Source organism: Carassius auratus, chromosome 17 (assembly GCF_003368295.1).
Source record: "Carassius auratus strain Wakin chromosome 17, ASM336829v1, whole genome shotgun sequence".
Lineage (NCBI taxonomy): Eukaryota > Metazoa > Chordata > Actinopteri > Cypriniformes > Cyprinidae > Carassius > Carassius auratus.
Genome location: NC_039259.1, coordinates 19,678,264 through 19,703,255, shown reverse-complemented (window position 1 = coordinate 19,703,255; position 24,992 = coordinate 19,678,264). Strand labels below are relative to the sequence as shown.

The 24,992-nt window shown below is 39.0% G+C and overlaps 1 protein-coding gene across 2 annotated transcripts; it reads right to left on the bottom strand.

The window, feature by feature from the left end:
- Positions 1 to 129: 129 nt before the first annotated feature.
- Positions 130 to 24,838, bottom strand: heatr5a (HEAT repeat containing 5a). 2 transcript variants are annotated; one of them, XM_026286304.1, is made up of 37 exons: positions 24,691 to 24,838; positions 22,781 to 22,989; positions 22,307 to 22,518; positions 22,098 to 22,206; positions 20,973 to 21,122; positions 20,136 to 20,307; positions 19,727 to 19,884; positions 19,184 to 19,433; positions 18,943 to 19,098; positions 17,887 to 18,137; positions 16,870 to 16,981; positions 16,581 to 16,733; positions 16,390 to 16,489; positions 16,162 to 16,271; positions 15,753 to 15,916; positions 15,495 to 15,658; positions 12,879 to 12,984; positions 12,592 to 12,782; positions 12,344 to 12,503; positions 12,030 to 12,219; positions 11,762 to 11,931; positions 10,648 to 10,674; positions 9,516 to 9,660; positions 9,068 to 9,247; positions 8,605 to 8,829; positions 8,213 to 8,391; positions 6,608 to 6,676; positions 6,092 to 6,271; positions 5,769 to 5,991; positions 4,714 to 4,953; positions 4,368 to 4,495; positions 3,851 to 3,998; positions 3,493 to 3,765; positions 3,054 to 3,278; positions 2,787 to 2,938; positions 1,900 to 2,110; positions 130 to 1,014 (listed from the first exon to the last, which is right to left on the bottom strand). In XM_026286304.1, exons 2-37 carry the CDS (start codon positions 22,904 to 22,906, stop codon positions 713 to 715), a joined length of 6,111 nt encoding a protein of 2,036 aa, XP_026142089.1. In that variant the 5' UTR covers positions 22,907 to 22,989; positions 24,691 to 24,838; the 3' UTR covers positions 130 to 712. The 2 variants fall into 2 exon arrangements, with proteins under 2 accessions (XP_026142089.1, XP_026142090.1); XM_026286305.1 differs by lacking the exon at positions 10,648 to 10,674.
- Positions 24,839 to 24,992: the final 154 nt, after the last annotated feature.

The window sequence follows — 24,992 nt, the reverse complement described above, 5'->3', positions numbered from 1 at the left end:
TTTTGACTTCTGGTTTTAATTATAATTTACCGAACCATGATTTTATTCTTATGTGGCAGAAATGGGCTTCCATATCAATGCATACTGTAGATGTATTCAAAGCATAAGTGCAGAAATGTGATGCAAGTATCTGTTTGTAATGTTTTATCATAATTTCACATTCACAACAAGTGCAACTTTCTCTACGCAACTTAAAATATTTAACACATTTTAAATTTATAATATTAAAATGCACTAAAACTGTAAATGTAAAGGCAGCAGATACCTGATTACCAGCAGTGCAGCTGGTCAGGTTTAGTTAGGAGCTGCAGCATGTCAATGAGAAATTAATGATTCGCAATCTTTGTACAGACACAATAAAACACTTCTTGCAAAAAAAAACTCATGCTATGGATTACTGGGTTAATGCAAATTATTCAAGCTTGTTAGCAAGCTAACCAATAAAACACAATGTTTCTATAAATGTTAACCATACAAAAGTCACTCCCATGGTTCTGCTGTTCTTCATGTGAAACACACTTCCCCTTACTTTCTGAGTAAATATGTATTAAGTTCCTCATAGAGGTTAATGCAGTTTTAAAATGGACTACAATATTGAAACTAAACAATTTTTAAATCGATTTATCTTTAAAAACAAAACAGATTAAAACAACATCAACATTCACTCAGTCATTAAAATCATAATACTCGTATCATATCCAGTCAGGAGGATTCACAGGAAATTGATCTTTAGTTGAATGCTGGGCGTGTTTTTGCTGTTGACTCGAGGTGCTTGTGCCTTAGAGTTCACGCTCTCCTGGTTGCCCTTGACGGCTGCCTCCAGCCTGGCTTTCATGTGCGGGGCAGAGGCCATCAGCGCTTTGAAGACTGCCGAGTGCTGTGGACCAATGCGCATGAGGTCCCTTAAGGCAGACTCGTGCAGTGAGCGAGAGGCTGCTGGAGCCGATGCCAAAGCATTCTCATCCAGCAGGAGAGAGATGAGGATGGGCAACAGCACAGCCACCAGCTGTGGACCTGCATGGTTAAAACACATACTTAGTGCTACATTTTGCTAACAGTTAGGGCAATCGAATGTGATTTTCATGCACATCTTGTCAGTAAAGGTACTCCTGTGATTAGTAGTATATCTCCAGCACGTGTGTTCAGATCAGGATTGCAAAACAAAACCTGCCCAATTACTTCTCAAAACTAGCCCAATCGCGTTTCGTTCCGGGCAATAAAATAAAAAATTTTCGGCTGGGGCTGCCTTGGTAAAATTTGCATTTTAAGGGGCTAAATATCACGTTATTTGTTTTGGGGTCGCTTTGACCCGCAGACATATAAAAAAAAAACACTGGTTGGCCTTTACTACAAAGAGCCGTGGTTCACTGACAATCTACACAAAATCAATTACAAAATCGGAGTCGATTCTTTGTCGATTTTGTGTAGCTTGTCGGTGGACTACGGCTCTGTGGTAGTAAATGCCACTCCACCTGAACCAGTGTTGCCAAGTCCGCGGTTGTTTTTCATGTCCGCGGGTTGAAGCGACCCCATACCAATAGCGTGATGTTTAGCCCCTAAAACGCGAATTTTACCAAGGCAACCCTGCCCAAAAAAATTGGGAATTTTAAACCCGGGAAGCAGTTTTTCACTTGGGCTAGTTTTGGAGTTGTTTTGAGAAGCAAGTGGGCAGGATGTGTTTTGAAAACCAGGCAACCCTGATCTGAACGCATGTGCTGGAGATGTACTTCTGATCACGGGAGCGCCTTTACTGAAATCATTCGATTTTTTGCACAGCCCTACTAAGAGTAATTATATAGAAGACATTTATAACCCAATGAATTCTTCTTGTTTTTTTTTTTTTTATGATATCATAACAGCTGTTTGGGATTAAACCTGAAAACATTCCCAGTCACTTACGGTGTGTTTCGTCTGCAGCAAACACTAGTGCTTCCAGGGCTCGGATTGCATCTTGCACGGCCTGTAGCTCTGCTGGGCCTTCAGGACGACTCTTTTCCACTTCCTCCAGTTGTGACACCAGACGGGCACCCAGAGCTAGAATGAATGGCCTGGCTACTGGCGCTGGGCCTTGGAATAAAGATACTAGCAACTGATAACTTCTGCTCAGCACCTAAAGAAGAAGTTTTCAGACACAACAGAGAAGAATACTAGATATAGAGTTTTTTTGCGGGGGAATTGTATGTAAGATTGTAGCAAAGCTCTTTATTTAAGCAGCCTGATGTTTACTACTATTAAAAAAAGTTTTGGGGTCAGGAAGATTTTTTTTTATGTTTTTGAAAGAATCCTCTCCTGTTCACCAAGGCTGCATCCATTTGATTAAAAATACAGTAAAATATATTATTTCAATTTAAAAGAACTGTTTGCGATTTATTCCTGTGATGGCAAAGTTACATTTTCAGCAGCCATTACTGCAGTCATCAGTGTCACACCATCCTTTAAAAATCATTATAATATGCTGTTCTGGTGCACAAGAAACATTCATTATCAATGTTGAAAACATTTGCTTAATGGCTGCTTAATATTTTTGCTTTTTTTCAGGATTATTTGATGAATAGAATGTTCAAAAAATCAGCATTTATTTGAAACATTTTGTAACAATGTAAGTCACAGCAGTCACTTTTGATTAATGTTCCTGTGCTGAATAAAATTAATTTCATAAAAATAAAAAATAAAACATTGACCCTAAGCTTTTGAACAGTACTGTAGAAATGTTTTTAAGAGTTTCTAATTGACTCTATGCTTTTGAACAGGACTGTAGAAATTTTAAGAATTGACTCTCTACTCACCACGGGGTCCTTAGACTCCAGGCTGGCTCTGAATGCCTGGATGCAGCATGTCTGCATGGGCTCCACAGTGGTCACCTCAGCACTGGCGTACAGCAGGAAGATGGTGAGGGATGTCAACATGGTAACCTCATCCACTCCAGGCTCCAGTTTATCTGTCCAAAACAATCCATGAAAAAAAAACAGAGTTCCTCAAATGACTTCTAAATCACGCAGAAAAAACCCATCCAAACAGAGTGTGGTTGAAATGAGAGAGAAACTACTGTATACCTGTATGCCAAGACTCCAAGAGCGTGTGCAGTGCACATCGCAGCAGTTCAGTCCAGGCCCCACGACTCTTCTCAGCTCTGCTCATGGGAGAGGTGAGAACAGTGCGCAAGGCCTGCAGGATGCCTGGTACCAGCTGTCCACTCTCAGCTCCGACAGAGCCCCTCACCGTCTCTCTCAACACCCCCAGCAGCAGATAGAGCACTGTGGGCAGCACTGACACACTGCCTGTGGAGAGAAGAATAAAACACCATCAGATCTCTGATCATTTACGAATTGAAAATAACTTCTTTGGAACGGGAAAAAAAATAAATAAATATGTGACGAGAAAATAACAAAAAAAAATTCTAAATTGAATAAACAAAATGAAAAGTGGACTAAAATAATGTGGGCAGGAGGATGTTTTTCTCATACTGCCGCAGTAACGCTCTGGATCTCTTACCCTCTGGTGAACAGATGGAGGGCAGTTCTGAGAGGATGGCCAGAGCAGATGTGACGAGTCTACAGTCAGTGTTGCTGAGGAAGCAGGGCTGTCCTCCCCGCCCCGTGGGGCTGCCAGCCAGTTTGGGGCTGAGCTGCGGAAGCTTTCTCACAAGCGTGCAGAGACATAGCTCCAGCGCTCCAAAAACAAGAGACTTCCCCGGCACCAGGCCACCAGTGTCCCGTCCCTCACCAAACTCAGGAACAGTTTCCTTCTCTGCTGCACCATCATCGACTGACCAAACACAACATCGAAAGTTGCATTTAAAGGGTTATTTAAGCTTTACACTATTTAAACATAAGTAGCTTTTGAGACTCACCCTCAGCACTGTGGCGTTTCTCTTTGACATGCTCCTGAGCGGCACAAACAATCTGCTGCACCAGTTCTAGCACAGCCAGTTGAATACTGGGAGATTCCCGAGTGACTATGAGCCTGTGTAGAACACTGAGCAGCTCCACACTCAAAGCCTACAGAGAGAACACCATACACTTGTCAAGAACACAGAGTGACTAACAAGAGAGACAAACGCATAGTATATAACACATGAACTACATGGAAAGACAAATACCAAACCACAAATCTCAATGCATCACAATATCATACCAGACCAAGTTACAATTTCATAATAAATCATAATTGTCATTTTAGATGGCATATTGAATTAAGTGAGGATGAAAACAAAAACTTAAAATACAATGGCACGCACCACATAATGGTCCTAGGTCAAATAATTTTCACATGATTTTTTATTTAGTTAGCTGAAAAATCGGTTAAGGTCAAAAGAACAACAGATAAGTCTTTTTTGACATTGTAAATGTCTTTTAATTGTAGAATACCTGATCATTGCCCACTTTCGAACGGGGCCAAGGCACCTCCAGTAAGGCCTGCAGAGCCTGAAGACAAGAATTGATGTTTTCCATTTGGTCTCCAGAGTGAGGAGAGCACAAAAATTCCACACTGATTCCTAAAGGGAAATTTGAGTGAATTGAACAACAAGACTCAAAAATATACATTGATCTCAATTCAAAGCAAAGGAATGATCCTCATAATCAGCCCCTGGCAAAAGACTCGAGAAAAATTGATTTTCTGAAGGAAATCTAACTTCAATCTAGCAATGGACGCCCTATAAACCCTGAACTACATCCACTTATTGAAGCAGGGACTATTAACTGAGCTCTGTACCCAGGATCAGGTGGAGGCGGTCAGTACTGACGTCCTCTGGGGATTTGACACTGCTCAGTGAGGTGGACTGGCCCATGGAGGTGGGTGTGACCGGTCTGGAGAGGTTGGCAGGTCCCTCGTCCACCATGATGAACCCGGTGCTGTTGAGCCAGAGAGCAGTAGCGTGGAGAATGGTAGCCCAGGCACTGTAATAATGTGGACGGGCCTGTTCCACCGTCTCTGCAGTGTAAAACGAGCCACCTGACAAATAAAGGTGCAAGTTAAAACATACAGTAGCTCTAAACAAGACACTCTTACTATACTATTACTATTGTTTCAATTGTAGTAAAACAGTGATTTATCAACTGAATAATGCAACCACTGCTCAAAAGTTTGTAATATTAAAAAACATTTTATTCAAAGAATCCGGAATTTTAAAAAAGTATCACTATTTTCTATCACTATTTCTATTTCCTATTTTCAACATCATTAAGAAGAAAAGTTTCTTCCCTGAAGACTGGAGTAATGGCTGCTTCAGCTTTGCTATCACAGGACTAAATTATATTATTTTAAAACATAGCAAAAACAGTTCTTCACGATTTTAATAATATTCTACTATACTACAGTTTTTACATTCGTTTTGATCAAATAAATGAAACCTTGGTGTATTTAAGAGACCATTTTGAAAAACATGTAAAAATCTCACCAATCCCAGACTTCTGAACAGTAGTGTACATACTATAAAAACAGCGCCTACAAGTAATTGCTTCAGAAAAAAAAAGACGAAAACCCCTTTAACTATCCCCTTCTGCAATTATAAGCAAACTATCTTCCAACGGATTTCCTCTAGAATAAGAACACTAAGGCTGGCACAGGAACAACGGTACGAGATTTGGGACAGAACTATTGGCTGCTTGGCAAACATTTTGTAAATATTTATTTGGTCGTAAAATAAGCACATAAATTAGACAGTTAATTTTCATAACCCTGATATAAAATCTGGAAATAAAGAAGCATATCTACTTATTTAGCATCAGGTAGGTGTGTAATCTGAGAAACCGAGCGCGAGTAGTGACCTGTGGAGGGGAGTTGACTGGAGTATTGCGAGGGCAGGGTGAGCAGGGCATGGTCCTGAAGGGCAGCCAGCCACAGGCGGCTCAGAGTTGCAAGATCAGTCTGAACCAGTTTGAGTAAACCAGCCCCTGCTGGATCTGCAGGGCCAGCCTCATCACTCTGCTGCTGGAGATGGCTGCCTGGACTCTCCCTCTGCCTGGAGCCTTGTACCGCTGTGATATACACCTGCAGAGAGACACAGATTCACTGCCCATCCCCTAGAGTTATATAACGGCTAGACATAGAGGTACAGCTGATTTAATAGTTGTGTGATGGTGTTGGGTACCTCCGCCCAGGCTTTGAGCACAGCCAGCGTCTCCATGGTGAAGGTGCTTTCATTATAGAGCTGACTGGCAACGTCTCTCCCCACCTGTACTTTGGCAAGAGAGGAAGCCAGAAGCTGATGCACCCTTCTCAGGTCACGCAGGTCACTGATGACCCCACTGGCGATCCATGCACTGCAAACCTGAACGCCAAAACAAAGGTTCATGTCAGAACTCAACACCACCGGAGCAGTGAACCACTGGACTCTGGGAAGAAACTAGGTCAAGTGAACCCATGTGAACTCGAGGTATTTGAAAACAAGCATGAAGAAAGTTCAAGGGGTTAAAAACAGGACTGATTTGAATACTAATACAACAACAACAAAAACATATTTGTTACGACCAATCTGACAGTGACAAAATACATGACTTGAGGCTTAAAACAATGTGTTGGATAACATGGTGTTTGCTGGTAAACGCAAAGAACAGAAAAGTGCATCATTATAGAAAATGAGGCTTAAGTTCTTTTAACAGCACACCTGGCAGGCTTTGGCAGTCACATTCGGAGGGGCGTCCACATGGAAAGCAGGTCTGAGCGCAGCTCCAACCTACAACATCAAACAACATTTAGTTCATTTAAACCAGCCCAGTCAAAAGTTTGGGAGGTTTCTCATAGTCTTACATAAGTTGTCAGGATAAACACACAAATAGTTAGACAAGAGAGTGAATAAGAGTCAACCAGCACCCATAGCGTTTCTCCTTCATACTGTTCCATACCATCTCATAATGATGGCTGGGAGAATGCCAACATAAAATATAGCTTTGATGCTGCATAATTCCCATACCTTCATTTGTGCCATTTCATAATGTTGATATTAATTGGAATTAAATTAAAATAAAGTGTTCAGAACTTTAATTTAAATGTATACATCCATTAAATAAAACTTCAAGGCAAACTTATAAAAGAAAAAAAAAAACTGTTCACACATACACCATCATTCAAATGTTTTGGGTCATTTAAATAAATAAAAAAATATTACTTTAATTCAGCAAAGACATTACTTCAAAAGTGACAGTAAAGACTGTTCAAATCAATTTCATAAATAGGATAAAAAAATAAAATCACGGTTTCCACAAAAAGCGCCTGTCATTTGTATATGACATTATCAACATCAATGCTAAGAATAAATGTTTCTTGAGCACCAAATCAGCAAATTAGAACGATTTCTGAATGATCATGTGTCACTGAAGACTGAAGCAATCACAGATATAGATTACATTTCTTTCTGTTTTTACTGCATTTTTTATCTAATAAATGCAGCCTTGGTCAGCAAAAAAGATCTTAAAAAAAATCTCTTACTGACTCCCAAACATTTGAACATCACTGTACTTTTTACAGTCTAATCTTTATATACTGTACAGAATTAACTGAGTAAGTTTATTAAGCGCAAATTAAGAGTAAAACATTCTAGGACATGATACAGAAGATGTTTCAATCACTATTTGAAAAGAGGGCTCCCCGCTAGGTCCACAGCTAACCTAATTTAGTGTAAGTGATCCAGGTTCTCAAATGCGTGCACACACACATGCACATGCACTTAGTAACAAGAGACTGATGAACAAGCTCATGTACTTCTGGGGGGGTTCTTAGAAATACAGCTGAGAGCTTTGCTGTACAGCTCTGAACAGGCAGGCAACAACAAGTGATGCAACAAAATAACTTTCTGGCAGAAACCTAAAGTTCTCAAAGTTTTTTTTTTTTCTTTATAATTTGAATAAAATGGCTTTTCTCTAATGTCGGATTTTTTGTTATAAGATGTGTTGCAGTTAGGGTGTCTGTGATTTCCTATTTTTTCTCCTCTAACTGAAAACCAGAAGTGGTATTTTATGGAAATTTCAGCACAATTCTTTTTTTAAATAAATAAATAAATAATATTTAAAAAGTGGTCCATAATTCCACACTTATTTCCTTTGCGATAAGGGACATTAACTGAAAGGCATTTAGGAAATATCTTATTTATTAAGCTGCCAATCAATGTTCATGTTTGTTCTAGATTTCTTTCTTTCAGCACTTTTCTGGGCATCTGAAGTATGCAATGTTGATTTTAAGAACTGAAGCTGAAAAGTGCGAAGTTAGTGCTCACATTGGCTTGATACTGTTCCAGAATGACATGTCCAGGGAACTCGGGCTCTGGCACACTGGCAAATTTCCGGATAATGACCAGCAGTGTTTGTAAACCAGCCAGTCGGAGCTGATCGCTGTGGTCTGTGGCTGCCATGAAAGCCATGCGGATGAGGTCCGCCAAGTGGAGAACCAGGAAATCTGAGAGACAGAAGGGGTGCCTTTATTAACAGTGTTAACAAACGTATATACAATGACCCCAGAAGGTGGCGCTAAGATCCAGGGATTTACTGAACACATCAAGAAAGACATCTCAGTCTTCAGAGTTACAGAAAATACACTAAAAGCAATTTGGACAAGAACGATTATAAAAGGGAATAAAAATTCGAACACAACAGAAGTGATGTGTCTAACCTGCAGATTCATGTAAACGTTGTTCTTGAGCGAGAGCCATGTTGAAGTGAGCCGGGTCTCCGTTCTCACACTGTGCTATAATGCGACACACACACTCCATGGAAAACACACGAGTGGACCAGCGCAGGTTATTGAAGGGGCCGCTGGATTCAGACTTTGCGTGGAACACAGAGGAGTCATCATATCGGTCTCCGTCCTCCTCCTGCTGCACTTCTAAAGCCGAGTCTAAACAATAAGAACATGAAAAACTACAGCAACTATTCATGTCAAACTAATAATAAAAAAACAATTAAAAAAACTATGAATTTATCATGAAATTGTAAACGCAGATCACAACATTTTAATCCAATCTTAAGGCTCTTACACTTGTCAGGTGGGTTGTATTTTACCAAAGAATTACATTGTAAAAAGGAGAGCAGAGATGAAAAATGACGATTCATTTAAAGCTGAGACTGAAGCCCACCTGCAGAGGAAGAGAGCACATCTTTGCAGAGTTTGAGCCAGTGGGCCAGGTTACTCTCAGCTGCCAAACTCATCATGTGGACAAGCGTCTCCTGAATGTCTCTGCACAGGCGCGGGTCAGACTCCCTGTCCAGCAGACTGAACAAAGCTCCCTCCAATCCCACCTCCTTAATAGTGACATCTACAGGACAGAAAAGAACCATTTAACATACAGTGCACAATGTGATATATAACACATGTTGTTTTGCTTGAGAAGTGAGCTTGTGCAGTCTTTAAAACAAATGCCACTGTGTGAGTGTGTATATATAGTTTGACAAAATTCCAGTCCCCAAACTAATCTATGGCTCACTGCAGTCGAACCCAGCTCAAAATGCAGAGTACAGTAAAATAAACAGCAGAGATGTGCTCAGATAATTCTATGTTGTGCAGTGGGGGCGATGCTGACTCACCCAGTTGTGTGTTGTCTCTGCGTGGTAGCTCTTTAACCAAAGCGATTGCATGCTCCGATACCTCCACTGCTTCTCTCTGAGCCAGTTGTCTCAAGCATGCCACAACTGCACGCCTCAGATACAGGTATGAGCTGCACAGGTTTATCTGTACATGCACAAATGTTATACATGATATTATATTGTAATGTTAGAAGTTAATACAGTCAAATAAATGGTGAGTAATGAATCGAGTGAGGTCTAGTGAAATAGAACTGAGACATTAGAACTGGTAAAATAAAATACTTGTAATGGTATACATTTTTTGAGCCAGCACTGATACAATATATAAAACGTATTAGTTCAGACTGAGAGCAAGTTCAGAAATAGAGCACAGTGCAACCTTCATCACATTTTGCACAACATCATCCAGACAACAGTGCAATAAACACTTCAGCAGACAGCTGCGGCCACATCAAAGTTAGTCCTGTTATGTCACAATGATCCCACACAAACGCTCTTTCAGTGAAGAGAAGGACAGAGGGAGAGGAGAGAGGGACAGCAGGGCTACTGTCAAGGCTTGTTTTGAGCTTTAAATGATGTGACAAGCGATCTTTTTACAAAGAATAGGACCATAAATCAAACCACCTAAAAATAGAGCATGTAGAACAAAGCATGTTTTTCTCAATATCGTCTAAATGTGTGTTTGTGTGGTTGTATGAGGGAGAGAGGGAGAGGGAGAAAGAGAGAGAGAGAGAGAGAGAGAGAGAGAGAGAGAGAGAGAGAGAGAGCAAGAACAAAAGACTGAAGCTCTCACAGTAATAAAGCTAATAGCTTGAATTGGCATGAGGCCACAGCCGTGGATGTGAATGTCATGTGCACAGTGTGGGTGGTCAGTGTTAGAAGGCCTTTACAGAAAAGAACAAGCCAAGCAAACCTAATCCTTGGCATTAACCCTGCAGTTAGTGGCAGTGACACTGTCTGCTCATGCTCAAAACCAGATCCTTCTTGAGTTAGTTTAACATTGGGAAAAATGAGAGGAGGACATTAGAACTTAATTAGATGCAGGAAAGAAAAGAAAAAGAAGGGAATATGAAGTGCAAACAAAGGAAAGGGAATAAAGTGGCCTGACAGCAGAGAGGTAGACCAAACCTACCAACACAGAATAATCCAATAAGATTTCCTGTTCGAGAAAGCAGAAAACAGCACTGTCACTACAAATGAGAGCAAAGCCAGGCCCAAGAACACTCTGTACCTCTGTCAATGACTTTCATTTTTCTTTAATACAAATGAATGTGAACAAAGAAAACTGCTATGGTGACTTTTTTGGAGCATGTCAGCCTTTGATCAATTTGCAGTTTAACAATTACTATAAACTGAAACACATACATATATATATATATAATAAAATATTTACATAAAATGTAAATAATTTCTACTTTGCAAATATCGGCCAGAGTATTAATATCAAATATTAATTCTACATCCCCTCCAGAAGTCTGAAACCCGCTAATAAGCAACGCCTCGTGGTACCATCACAGAGAGGCTCAAAATCACTTTCCATTACATTCTCTTTCACTGTTCCTGGCTGGTGGAATAATCTTCTCTTTCGAAGCTACTTGACTACTTGAAATAAATTATTTCTCTTCGTTTATTCCTTCTCTTTTCTTTCTAGCTTGTGCTCATTTGAACAATGTCTAAAACGTGGTATTACAAGCACTTCCTGTGTCTTTTTGCCCCTTTAAGAAGAATCGCTTTATGTGTCCTTCGGATAAAAGTCACTTGGAATAAAAGCATCTGTAAAATGACTTAATGTAAATGTACTGTAAATCTATTATTCTTTTATAAAAAATGTCTTCCAACCAAACCAAAAACCTCTTTGTAGATTAACTCTAGATAAACACAATTAAAGAGATTAAAAGAGAACAATTAACAATTAAAGAGAACACGGAAAAAAAAGATGGCTGTTGTGTGCATAGTCTCAAAAAGAAAAAAATATTTCGTTTTTAATGAAAATGCCTATTTATCCACCTCAGAACCTACTTTAATTTTTTTCTGGCAACCCAAACTGGGGGTAGTAAAAAAATTTAATTAACCAATTAATTTAACACCCTACAATTTCACATTTCAATCAAATTCTGCGAAATCAAGCATTATTTTGCTCACTGTGTATAATTGATCAGAAATCTGTTCAGTTAAATGTGTAGTGAATAGAGTTGAATGTCTGTTGTTCAGTTAGATTTTGAGTGTTAAGTGCATGGATGACGTACACAGAGGCTGGGCACCAGGCTGGCCAGATTTACAAAGCGTGGCGCAAACATGTGCATCTGCTGGAGGCAGGAGATCGCCTGGGCCTGGACCAGACAGTCCTGACTGTCCTGCATCACAGCACAGCCCACCAAACACGAGGTCCTCACCGCACACACACCAGCACCCTCACCTGGAGACAGTTTACATTAAACACCAGAGACAAGAGAGTATTGAAGGTCTCACCTGCATGATGACAATGTGTTTAAGGGGATAATTAAGTGTGTGTACCTTGCAGATCTGGCCCCATGGAAGTGATAAGGGCGTTAAGGCAGCGGCCCAGGCTTTGCTGCACCTCCACATGTGTGTGTGGTGTCGAGAGGAGCAAACGTAGCACCAGAGTGAAACTAGCCTCCAGGTGACTGTGATACAGAGGGCCTGACAGATCCACAACCACGGACAGAGCGTGGAGAGCCCACATCTGCATACATGCATATAGAGTAGTTCACTGAAAGCTAGTGCATGAACTTCCTGACAACACTCTATATAGAAAAGCACACAAATGATTTCCTGATTTATTTAAAACAGTCATGTGGTCTGTGTACCTGTACTTCAGGTGAGGTGCTGTCCTGGGACAGGGTGAAGAGGACTCCAACACAGGCACTAATATACTGAGAGGAGCTTATCCCACTCAGATAACGGTAGACAGTGCTGATTGCCAAAGCATGACCTGTGCGTGTGATGGCATCCCTTGCCGTCTTCAGTCTGAAACACATTTACACTCATTTCATTTAAAAAACATTCCAAATTAAAGTGGGTTTTTTTTTTTACACTGCACTTGGCATACACTCACTTGTCAAAACTCATGAGAGTGATGGAAACGGTAAAATTAGGGTCATTAAGAACTTGCACAAGTCTGGCTAAACCCTCCGCAGCCATGCAGCGCAAGAGAGGGTTTGAGCCCTCTAGTGCCCCCAATAGGAGAGACAGCGCTGGTCTCTGAACCTCCTCTGACCCCAATTCCCTCCGACTTGATGCCAAACACTACAAAGCAAAACAGGACAGAGAGGAGAAAAAGAGAAACATTATACTGTTTAAATGCAAAGATTTTCAATTGTTCTTTTTTAAATGGATTCTTACCTTCAAAGTGCAGCAGAAAGCAGCAGCTACATGGATTTGAACGGTCTGCTGCCGGGCTCCTTTAAGCTGGCGCACAAACTCACAGAACTGCTCTAGGATCTGAGCCCTGAGACAGGAAATACAACAGATGTACTGTTTAGCTACTGTAATATCTTATTTTCCTTGGTTGAAATTGGATACATACAGGCCAAACTGAATACTGCAGTGTTATTGCTCATTTCCACAATTACTACATTTAGATTAAGTGGGCATTACATGGTGCCAAATTATACTCTAAAACACTAATAATTTAATAACACTATTAAATAATTTAAAAATAAATATTCATACTCAATATTATAATGTACTGATGACTAAATGTACTTAAAATGACTGATTTTTGTCTTTCCGTGGTAAATGTTTCGCATTGATTTTAGGCATATTAATTATTATTCATAATTATCCACAAAGACCTAAATTAAAATAAAAGTGAAAATAAAAAAGTTTTGTTTTGTTTTTTGGCATGTTTTATTAAGTATTCAATGCACTGGATTATCTGAAAAAGGTATTACCATAGTATTTATAAAATATTAACTATTTTTTTTTCCATTGAAAATCCCATGATAAAAAAATAAACTGACATAATATTTCAGTCATTCATCCATCCATTGTATTTAAAATAGGGCTGTCAAACAATTAATCGTGATTAATCGCATCCAAAATGCTTAAGTGTAAGTGTAGATAAGTGTATATTTATTATGTATATATAAATACATACAGTATACATTTTTTAAATATTTACATGCATTTGCATGTCTATATTTATATTCATATAATTTATATATAAATAAATATATTTAATATATAAACATACAATTTTTATGAAATATATATACATGCATGTGTATTTATATATAAATAATATATAAACATATACTTATTTTAAATGCAATTAATCGTTTGACAGCACTAATTTCAAAACATTATTAGTCGAGTTTATGATTTTACAGTCTAAATGCAGAGTAAGTAAACAAAGGCTGTTGTTTTCTAAAAATCCTCTTTACAAAATGATAATAATTACAAATTAAAAACTCCAAACTAGTGTTGCTTTCGTCAACAAAAATTATGACTAAATATCATCAACGAACCTTTATCACATGAAGAAAACGAGACGCGGCGTAAAAGCTGGTCAAGTGACGATGACTATAATTACATGTATAATGCAATATTGTTGTCAAATAAAAACGAGACTAAATGTGTTTTTCAAAATAAAAACTATGCTAAAATGTCTCTTAATTTTTGTTAACCAGAACAAGACGAAACAAAATGTTATAACGTTAATTTATCTCATTTAGTGGCGTTATTATTATTTGCAATATTTTTGTTTCCTGTGTCTCAGAGGCTGCATCAGGTCGCACTGCACAGACGCAGGCAACGTCACTTCCTCAAGCCCAACTCGTGGCATTATTTAGAAGATGACAACAAACAAATTTCAGTATGACACAGAGAAAGGGACTGATGCGTGTACTTCTAAAATGTTTGGTTGGTAAAATAAATGATGTAAATTCAAATCAGAGTGTCTTCTGTGTCTGGAATGGATGTATTCTTGAGTCTATTAGGTAACAATAAAATAATATAATAAGAAAACCTTGTTTGAAAAGGGTTTGGCTAAAATAACATTTTGGTTTCATCTATACTACTAGGTACTTATTGACTGGGTTAAACAGAATTGCATTACTAAAAAGAGACTAAAATACAATTTTCACTGACTAAATGTCATCGGTTTTCATCAACTAAAACTAGACGAAAATAGTCATGAATAATTCTGACTAAAATGCTCAGACTTTTAGCTGACTGAAACTTGACTAGACTAAAAAGAATATGCACGTGACTAAAACTAATAAAAACTATAATTAAAACAGGCCACCAAAAACAGCACTACAAACAAAACAAAAACCAAACAAACGTTTCAAAGAGATTCTAGACAAGCTGCTAGCGAGATGAAAGATGCACTGCAGGAGGACCGATGGCCTCATACGATCAGTATCATTTTCTCTCCTCTGCTATGTTTAATAATGCATGGGACATGGCCAGAACAGCCCCCAATTATGCAAATGCATGCAAAAGTCTGGATGTAAATTTGGCTATGCTGCATAAGAAAAAGCTTCAAAAAGCCTCTGGATCTCATTAAGGCCAGTTCCCACAAGCATTCAGTAACAGTATCAGTTCCTCCTAACAATCTGCATAACTTTAAACGGTAATGTTGGTTAACATTAATACATCCACATTTTAGTGAATGTAGCATAAAACAAACAAACTATATAAATAATATACAAAGTGGGATGTGTCATTATGAAAATGAAAGGCACTGTAGAGTTGAGGGAAGCAATCTAGTACACGGCCAACTTAATCTGAGAATTTTCTGTTTAAATATTCATCAGCATTAGCTATTCATCTGAAGCAGTATGAAGGGTATTGCTTGCGTAAAGGTCCTATATAAAGTAACTGTATGACCTGAAGTGTTTGGCGACATCGAGGTCCTTTTAAATTAACTGAACTTAAAGTACCCCAACCAGACAGCAGCAGTATACAAAAGCAGCCCTCTGGAGGAAGTCTAGGTGGTGAAAGTGGACGTACTTCTGCTGAATGCCCAGGTGGGGAAAAATCACTCCAAACAACTGGACAGCTGCTGCCGTTAAAGCAGAGGCTGGTGGAAGGGGGGTAGGAACTTCCTGGGCTTTCTCAAAGATGGTAAACGGGTCATATTCTAACGTCCCACCTCCTGAACCACCACCGTGGAGCTTTAAACAGACAGAAAACACAATGAGGTTAAATATGACATGGGCAGTAACTAGGGAAGCACATTTTAACTTGATGATTAGACTGCGATCTGACCTGTTCCTCTATGTAGTGCTGATCCACATCCTGCAGTCCAGGGCCCAGCAGTGCCAGGTCTTGGCTGTAGCACAGGGAGGCCAGCAGGTTCAGCTCAGCACATGCTGTGATTTCTGGCCCGGTCAGATCGTTCAGCAGCTGCTTCAACACTGTGCCAAAGCTCTCTGAGCCAACACAACCAAACCACAATAAACAAATAAATACATATTTGGGCAATCAAACATTCCTATTTCCATATGCTTTTGTGGGATATTAAAATAAGTATCCTAAGCAACTCTCTTAAATTTCAAAGCATGATAAAAATTTACACTTTTTTACTACATTTCAATTGATTTCCATGGTCATGACCACTCAGTAAGTAAGGGATAATGACAACCGTTTTACCACCTAGTCCAATCAAGTTGTTTACCTTCATATGTTTTAGGTTGAAGCATAGTGAGGACCTCATACACTCTCAATCTAAAGACAGTGGCTGCATTTTTGATCTGGTTCCCATAGGATTTAATGATAGCGGTCAGCCTAAAAAGAGTTGAAGGGAAGCAAAATCAATATTTGTCTATCAACATCCTGTTGACATTACATCTGCATTCTGCAATGCTTGGAATAACTTCATTTTAAGCAATCGAGATCCACTCACTGATTGAGCAGGGCCACTGCACAGGACAAGAGAGGAAGCAAACGACCGATGACATCATCAGTGAGCAGGTCTTTGCAGTGCACCACCAAACTCTTCATTGCTAGAAGGAATGTGACACAAGCAAAGTTTATCATGTCAGATAGACTGGTCTCATAAATGAGAAGCCCATGAGATTTCTAAAAGTCCCTCACCGCACAATGCTCCTGCTCGCCCCTCCAGGGTCACCTGCCAGGTGAAGGAGTCTCCACGCCGCAGCTCATTCTCCACGTCCTTCACAGACAGTGGGAAGGCACATTTCCACAGCAACAGCAATCGAGGCAAGTGATGCTCCATTACAGTGGGACCTTGAATCAAAATATCAGAAAGAACAAAAAAGATGAAAATAATTCTTCCAGCACATTGACTATTACAATATAGGCACATCTTGTCTGTGTGAGCATGTGTACATCTATGTGGCCATATATATAAACTGATTCATACCCAATGTGAAGAGGGCACTGAGCAGCAGCCAGCCTCCTTGAGTGCGCTGGATGGAGATTCTGCTGTTCTGAGCTGCAGAGCGCAGCAGATCTTCAGCCAAGGTCATCACCACCTGCAACCCGTCCATAGGAATGAATGACTCAACACCACATATTTCTTTCTTTTGTAGAAAATGAAAGAAATATATATATTTTAAGAAATTATATTTGTTGATTTTTGTCAGTGGTCACCAAAACAGCTTAGTGACAAACATTCATTAAACTAGTGTTGTCAAAATATAGTTTTTTTTTTTTAAGTAAATAAATATTTGAAACTGGTTTATTACTATCGGTCCATTGATACCAAATGTGCACACACCACCGCATGCTAACCACATTGTATTTGAAATGAAATAGTATATAGTCTTCTGCTCTTAATGTTGTGGAAGTCTTCTCTGAGGTTTTGAAAATGATACGGAATATTGTTTGTTTTTCTTATCAAATTGTAAATGATCAATTGTATCAAAGTTACAAATTCCAGTATCATCACATCACTACTTCAAAATATCTTGTATGTTCTGCAGAAGGAAGTAAGGCACACAGATTTGTAGCAGAAAGAAGGTGTTGCCAATTTGGGAAAACGATCACTTTAAGGTTTAACTTTTTGTGGGATGCAAGTCCACATAATACATTAACAATGACAGCTGATTTGTCATCCACTTCAAAATGAAGTCATTCATTTTTCATATCTTAATTCCAACTTCATGAGCTCAATTACATTAAAATAAGCAGTGATGCAGTGTGGAAATTACCAAAGGGAGTCTAGACCGTGATCTGGTGCCTGATTTAAAACTGCAATTGTGTAAAAACTCCTACTAGCAAGCTACAGCAGAGATTTACTGACTACATTGATCTTGAAATGCTGCCAGCATGAAGATACCTTAAGTATATCTGATGATACGGCAAAGACAGAACCACAGACTTACTGTTTGCTTTAAAAGGAAGATAGGACTTGTACAAACACAATTCTCATTCATACCTTGCCCTTGGAGTGTGATATTCCTAGCGGACAGAGCTGTACGGCTCCCAGCAGAGCTGCGATGGCAGCACTGTACCCTGCCACAGCCTCTGGGCATGACTTCAGGGCATTTAGCCTCTCTGCACAGCGATCTAGTAACACTGCCACCTGAGCAGGCATCCCTACAGCAACACACCGCAGGCACCAGGCGGCCGCCAGACGAGCAGATGCGCTGGGGTGAAGAAGAACAGAGATCACAGTGTCCAACATTCCTGTCAGAAAAACAAAACAGAGAAAGCAGTTTTAGTAAAGTTCAAGGATCAGAGATGACGATCTGAGCTCTTTCTAAAACTGCAGGATGGATGTGTTAAATCTGCAGCTGTAGGCACTTTTTCTGCTCAATCCTTCATCCAGGCCTGATTGTGACACATCCGTTAAAGAGCAGACACACTCACACAAAATCCAGAGATTAAGATACAGACACTTGAAAAACATCTTTCTTTGCTCCTGGTTCAAGACCAACATCACAGATGTGCAATGATATGTCTGCACCAGTTCTTGACATTATAAATTACTGTATCTTTTTAAGTGGGTATATAACAGAATATGGCCTCATAAAGTCAAAAAAAACCATCCTGTCCATCCAATACTTAAAATGCAATACTTTTGATCACACTTTGGTAGTTTGATCTATTTAATGCATCCTTGTAAAAAAAAAAAAGTACTTCCTTTAAATAAATAATTACTACCCCAAAACTTTTCAACAGTATTGTACATCAATTGTAAAAAATGAATCAAGTAAAATAAAAATTATAAAAATAAAAAAAATAAGAAATAAAATAAACATTAATAGAGTACATCAATTTTAAATAATAATAATAAATAAATATAATAAATAAAAATAAACAAACAAAAATAATTCTGATGGGGTGTTTTTGTCATCACATTTTAAATATTTGGGGCACTTTATCATCATCACATACCACTAATGCATGTAAAAAGAGAAGTATCTAAAAATTCTTTTAAAAAAAATTAATGGGGTGCCGAGAGTTTTTTGGTTAATAATGCATAACAAACCTATGCTGGTGTCCTGCAGCAGTGGGGCGGCAGTGGAGCTCAGGTCCTGTAGCAGACTGCCCAGCTCCAGAAGAGCACATGACAGCACATGCTGACTAGCTGCCACATCCGCAGGGCTCACACGTGCCTCCGTGTTCCCCTCATGAAGAGCTGCGTCTAACAGAAACACAACATGCATTCGAGAAATTACAACTCAATATCCACTGAGACCTAAACATTCGCCCTCGGCCTCGTTTCTTACCCACAACCCTCTTCTGTTTGCCGATCAACTGGCAGATTTCCTTGGCAGCTGCGATTTGGGCCTTCTCCCCCAGCAAAGTGCCAAGAGTGGCCCGCAGTATGAAGGAGACACAGCAGCGGCAGGAGACGGCATCTGCCGGGTATTGCGTCGCCCGTGCGTGAGATACCCACTCCATGAGAAGAGAAAGAAGACAGGAGAAGTGCGTTTCCAGCCACGCGCCACCCAGAATGGACACAAACACCACACATGTCTGTTTAAGAGAGTAAACAGGTAGTATTCATGTTAAATGAACTGAAATGGATAAAATAATATAAACCTACATAAAATTAAACAATTAATTTGAAATATAGCTTCTATGAAGAACAACTTTTTTCTGCATAATGGATAAATAAGACGCATAAATAAAGCGAGAGAAATTATGTTTACCGATGTTATATCACCTTCATTTATTCTTTAATTTAAACCTAGACAAAGTCAGTCATGCTGGCACTTAAAACACCAACATTCGGATCACAAGGGAAGAACTGTAGGAGGGTGAGCCACCTGTGTGATGCCCACGCGCACATCTCTGCTGACTGAGCTGGTCCCTTTCAACATGTCTCCACTGGCCCGCAGGAAGCCGGCTCCACCTCGCAGGAAACCAGAACTCAGCAGCTCCATCACCTCCTTCAGGGAGTTGCGCTTGGTGCCTGGCCTCGGAGCTGAGAGCAAAGCCACAGGAACAGGGGAGGAAGAATGAAACGAAGAGAAGTGGGAGAGAGAGTGGGAGAGGATAAATGATAGAACAGATGGAATCGAGTAGGAGGGGAAAGATGAGCATTTCATTAGAGGAAAAGAAAAGCAGTGGGTGACAGAGGAGGGGAGGGAATGATTTCTACAATTTCTATGGCTAAATGATCAGCTTGGTGTCCTCTGAAGCGATTTCTGCGATTGCTGAATAAAGTCCACCCACCTATGGTCTGTCTGGGCTCCAGTGCAGATGCTAATAAAGTGCCAAGCAGTTTTGAGATGGCGACTCGGACATCATAGTTTGATCCCTCGAAGGCTCGGAAACAAAGAGTGGCCACGTTCTCCAGCTCTGAGGACCACAGGAAGACAGCCTCTCTCTGGAGCTCCAGAAGACACTATCAAATAAATAAAGTTAACTTCACCACAAAACTGGGACAAAATCTGAAAGAAAAACTTCATATTAACTATTTAAATATTATAATAGAATATTATCTATTATATGTCTACTGGACCTCAGACTGGAATAGAATATACAATATACAATAAAATATAACAAAGGTTGAGGAAAAAAAAGATTCTAATAATATATAGTAACATACAGTAATATTTTAAATATTCAGGGGAATTTGTCACTTCTTTTCATCACTACAAAGACACACCACAATGCAATTTTTTTTATAAATAAATACATATACATATCTAAATAAATAAATAAATATAATTTACTTAATTATTTCAAATTAGCTTTTGTTTATAATAAATTATATTCATATTTTCATACTTTTTGTTGGATGAAAGAAGAATGTGTGTTTACCCTGCTTCCTCCTTTAGCTGGAAATAGTACAAAAACTTAGGTTCCAAATTTTTAAATATTTTGGGTAAATAAGAATTTCATAAACTGAATTGTGGTAGATTCAAACATCCGTTAACAATAAAGAACAAAATGTGTATTTTCTCTCACAGTCAGCTGTGAACGTTAAGCCATTTCTGTCAATAAGTAATGCATGTTTGACAAACATAGATATGATTAGTAACTGAGGCATGGGGTCGTGTCCAGTACCTTTGCGGCAGCACAGCGCACAGCCATGGAACGATCCGTGAGACATGTGCGAGAAGCTTTATAGATGTCTCTGTGACAGGAGACAGCACTCACACCTAAACCCTTCAGAATCCTCTCGATACTCAACATGATCTCACAGCGGCCCTGAGACTGGACACATAAACACACATACACACATTTATAAAAGCTACTGTCTTCTGGAATATAAAATATCTCTAGCCCATTTTTCCAAAGTGCCCATCCCAGGTTCTCTGTAATATTCTGGTTCTCTTATATGACTCGGTCGCTCTTTGAAAGTCCATTTTGCCTGTTTTATAGAGGAATTTCTTAGTATAGAAATAGCTTAATTTGTCTATAATTTGACAAAAAAAAAGTACACCTTGATTTTTAAAACTTAAGGTAAGAGTTTTGTCTATAAGATTTACAAATACTTGCCTTAGAAACACTATTACACATACACTACTGTTTAAACAAAACATAGTGGGGATAGTGTGTTTTTTTTATTATTATTTTTAGAAATTTAAAGTGACAGTTAAGACTTTTCCTTTTTTTTTTTTTTTACAAAAAATCTATTTGACATAAATGCTATTCTTTCTACAAAGATTCTGGAAAAAAGTTGTGTGTTTTCCACTAAAATATTAAGCAATGCAACTGATTTCAACAATGATAGTAATAAGTATTTCTTCAAATCAGTATTTTTAAATGTCCTCTGAAGGATCAAAAAGGCAGAGTCAAAGTTGCCTTAACTGAAATAAATCACATTTTCAATTACATCCAAATAGAAAACAGTCATTTGAAATTGTACTAATATTTCAAAATATTAATGTTTTTACTGCCTTGGTGAGCATAAGACACTTCATTCAAAAGCATTAAAGTCCACATGAAACAGAAGATGTGATTGTTCTTTATTTTCTATTGTGACGCATATCCGAGTGAAAAAGTAGTGAATTTCATTCAGCTAATAGACAAGTCCTAAGCATTTTGTGATGATTCAAAACACCTGAATCACCTGTTTGTCCTTCAAACTATTGGTCAAAAGTGTCATGATTTTTCCCGGTGAAGTCCAGTCACATCTCTGTGTTTGGCTGAACTGTGAATCACATACTGGTGTGCATGCACACGTACCTCTGCGCTCTTCACGGCTTTCAGAAGGTTTGCCACGCTCTCTTTAAACGAGTTGATGAGTAGTCGGCCCAGCTGCTCATACAGCACACCCAAACAGGCCACAGCCGCCCTGTAGGGAGCAATAAGTAACCTCACTGGCAGAAGATCAAGCTGAAGCCCATCTGCAGGGCGTGATGCGTGCGTGTAAGGGGCAGATTTATGAAACTCACAGTCGAGTAGGCAGGAAGCTGGGCGAGTCGTCCTTGCTGCGGATGATGTCATTGCAGCGGTCCACCGTGAGGCTGGACGTGAGCGAGTCGCCCACTCGGTACACCAGTGCCAGACACTGTGCCAGCAGCAGACGCGTCGGGGGCCCCGGAGAACCCGTCAGTACCGTCGTGAGCTGCTCCACCAGGCGCTTCTGGTTCTGTTTCACATCGGCCTGTCACACAAATACATGCCGACATACTGTTTAGATTAATTGCGCTTTCTTGGCACTTCACTAGTAAGAAACAGACAGACACATCACTAGTCCATTCCAGGCTGAGGGACAGCCGGTGGAAAGGCAGACAAATAACCAGGGAGTCTATTCAGAGAGGTTTGCTTTTGTTTGTGTTTGAGAGAGAGAGAGAGAGAGAGAGAGAGAGACAGACAGGAGCGTTTCTTCTCAAACAGAGAGCTTATTGTCAGTGGCCTCAACTCACCCGGTCTGTGGCAGGGAGTAGTTTCTTGAGGAAACGTAGCCACTCGAAGACAAACTCGGCCCTCTGGTGCTCCCGCAGCTGACTGCAGGCTTCCTCGTTCAGCAGTAAACTATGAGCCTGCTCCATCTTTCCGTCTCTTCTCCTTCTCCAGCTTTTCACCCGAGACCTTAACCACAGTACCTCTCACATTCCGGACACCTCCCTGCTCCCTGAAATAAACAACAAGTCTACAGCAGAGGTTTTCACAAGTGGTCCGTGGAAACATTTACAGAACTCTGTGTAAAAATAAATAATAATGAAAATAAGACATAAGTAAGCAGATGAAACAATATGCCAAATAAAAAAATATAATTTTTTTTTCAATTTGAGTTTAAGCTTTAAGTATGTCTAGGATATAGTTTATATAAAAAAAATATATATATATATATATATATATTATTTTTTTTTTTTTTCAGTTTTAGTTTTCGCTACTTTAGTCCATCAATGAAAAAGAAAAATGTTGCTGTGGCAACTAGCTGAACTAAATACATGTAAAGTTATCTATATTTAATTCATTTCAGTTAATGTTTATTTCCTTTTATGTAATGATCATTATAAATGTTTTATTTAACTATAACAACTCTATATAGTGCTATGGTGAGCAGAAAAAAGATCCTAAATAATTTTCAAATACTATTTTGCACTACTTAAAATATTTATTTTCCAGATAACAGACAGGTTTTTATTTTATTAATCTTTTTATATACATGAAAAACTATAGCTGCTTTTTAATTTTTAGGAATGTTGGTCACTTAGCACGGACGATCATATTCGGAGTCCGTCTCCATACCATCTAAAATATTGAAAGCCCCTGCTTTACATAAGTTAGTTACAAAATATACACCAAGGATGATGTATTAGGGAACTTATGCAATTAATATGACTCTACATAACTGGCTTTACTGATAAGGATTTTGCTACATGTCCTTTTTCATAACTTCTACATTTAATCTGAGTGCGCAAAAATGTGTAAACGTGCCAGTTTGTAAAGGATTCATTATAAACAGCACGTCTGTTTTTCCAAAAGTTCCTTGTAGGGGCTATGAATTATGCATTATGTTCACTGCGTCTGCGCAGTCTAGAAAGAAACCAGCAGATCATGCAACTAAAATGATTAAAAAGATGCCCTTAAATGGATCTCAACTTCTAAACCAGACTGAGGAGGGTGAGATAGGACATCAAAGAGCCTGTCAGGGGAACAACAAGGATGGGACAGTGAAATTATTTTAGGTTTCTTGGAAGGTCCATGACGAGTCAGACAGGATGTCTGGAAACAAAACCCTTTAATTTTCTTACAGTTTCATTAAGCTGCATGTTAGTTTCTTATGTGAATTAGTTTATATATATATATATATATATATATATATATATATTCAGTTTCAGTGTGAATTTAATCTACATATGATTATAAAGCTGATGATTGCGAAAGTGTTTATGCTGCTTTATTTACCTGTAACTGTAGTTTTTGCAATAATAAATACAAATATATATGTTTGAGCTCTGGATAAATTAATAAACACATACATTTACTAAAACAAGTTTTTATAGTGTGTTTGATTTCTTGATTATAGATGATGATGACTCCAGGCTAAAAGGACAGGACTGCTGGCTAGTAACTTAACCCGATTTACTGCTAACTTCACCCAAAGATAGTTATCCTCTAACATTTGTTTTTAACTAAACATAAGTCACAAACTAAAACAGATATGTAACGTTAGTTGTCAATGATTTAGTAAGTGTTAGTTAATTTAGCCTAACGCTAGCTTTTATCCAATGCTAACCAACTCTCTGACATGCTAGCGATATAAATCTTCAAAAGCAGCGATTTGCTGTCTTTAAAATCAAAGTGTCGTGAGGAAAATGGGTATTACCTGCTAAATCCAATAACCGTAGTGTCGGGGGGACGACTGAGAGATGTATTTCCCTATTCAAGGCGACTGTTTGTGTGTAATTCCTCAAAGACATCTGCTTGCATGAAAGTGCGAGTCAAACTGTGAAGCGCAGTCATGTTAAAGGGAGATGAACGCGAGCGACCGCTAGAGGAACGCTTTTCAAACGGGAACTGGCCTAAAACTACATGGCGGTCTACCTAGCCAACATTTTTTGGCTATTATAACAACGTGCCGAAACTGCATTTATCTGCATTATAGAATAGAATATAGCCACCTACCTT

Excerpts from the sequence above, each read along its gene's own strand:
- heatr5a (XM_026286304.1), bottom strand. The coding sequence starts at position 22,906 with ATGGAGCAGGCTCATAGTTTACTGCTGAACGAGGAAGCCTGCAGTCAG. Across the intron at positions 8,392-8,604 it reads ACGTTTACATGAATCTGCAG|ATTTCCTGGTTCTCCACTTG; the intron begins GTTAGACACATC and ends TCTGTCTCTCAG. Across the intron at positions 2,939-3,053 it reads CTTGGAGTCTTGGCATACAG|ATAAACTGGAGCCTGGAGTG; the intron begins GTATACAGTAGT and ends TGTTTTGGACAG.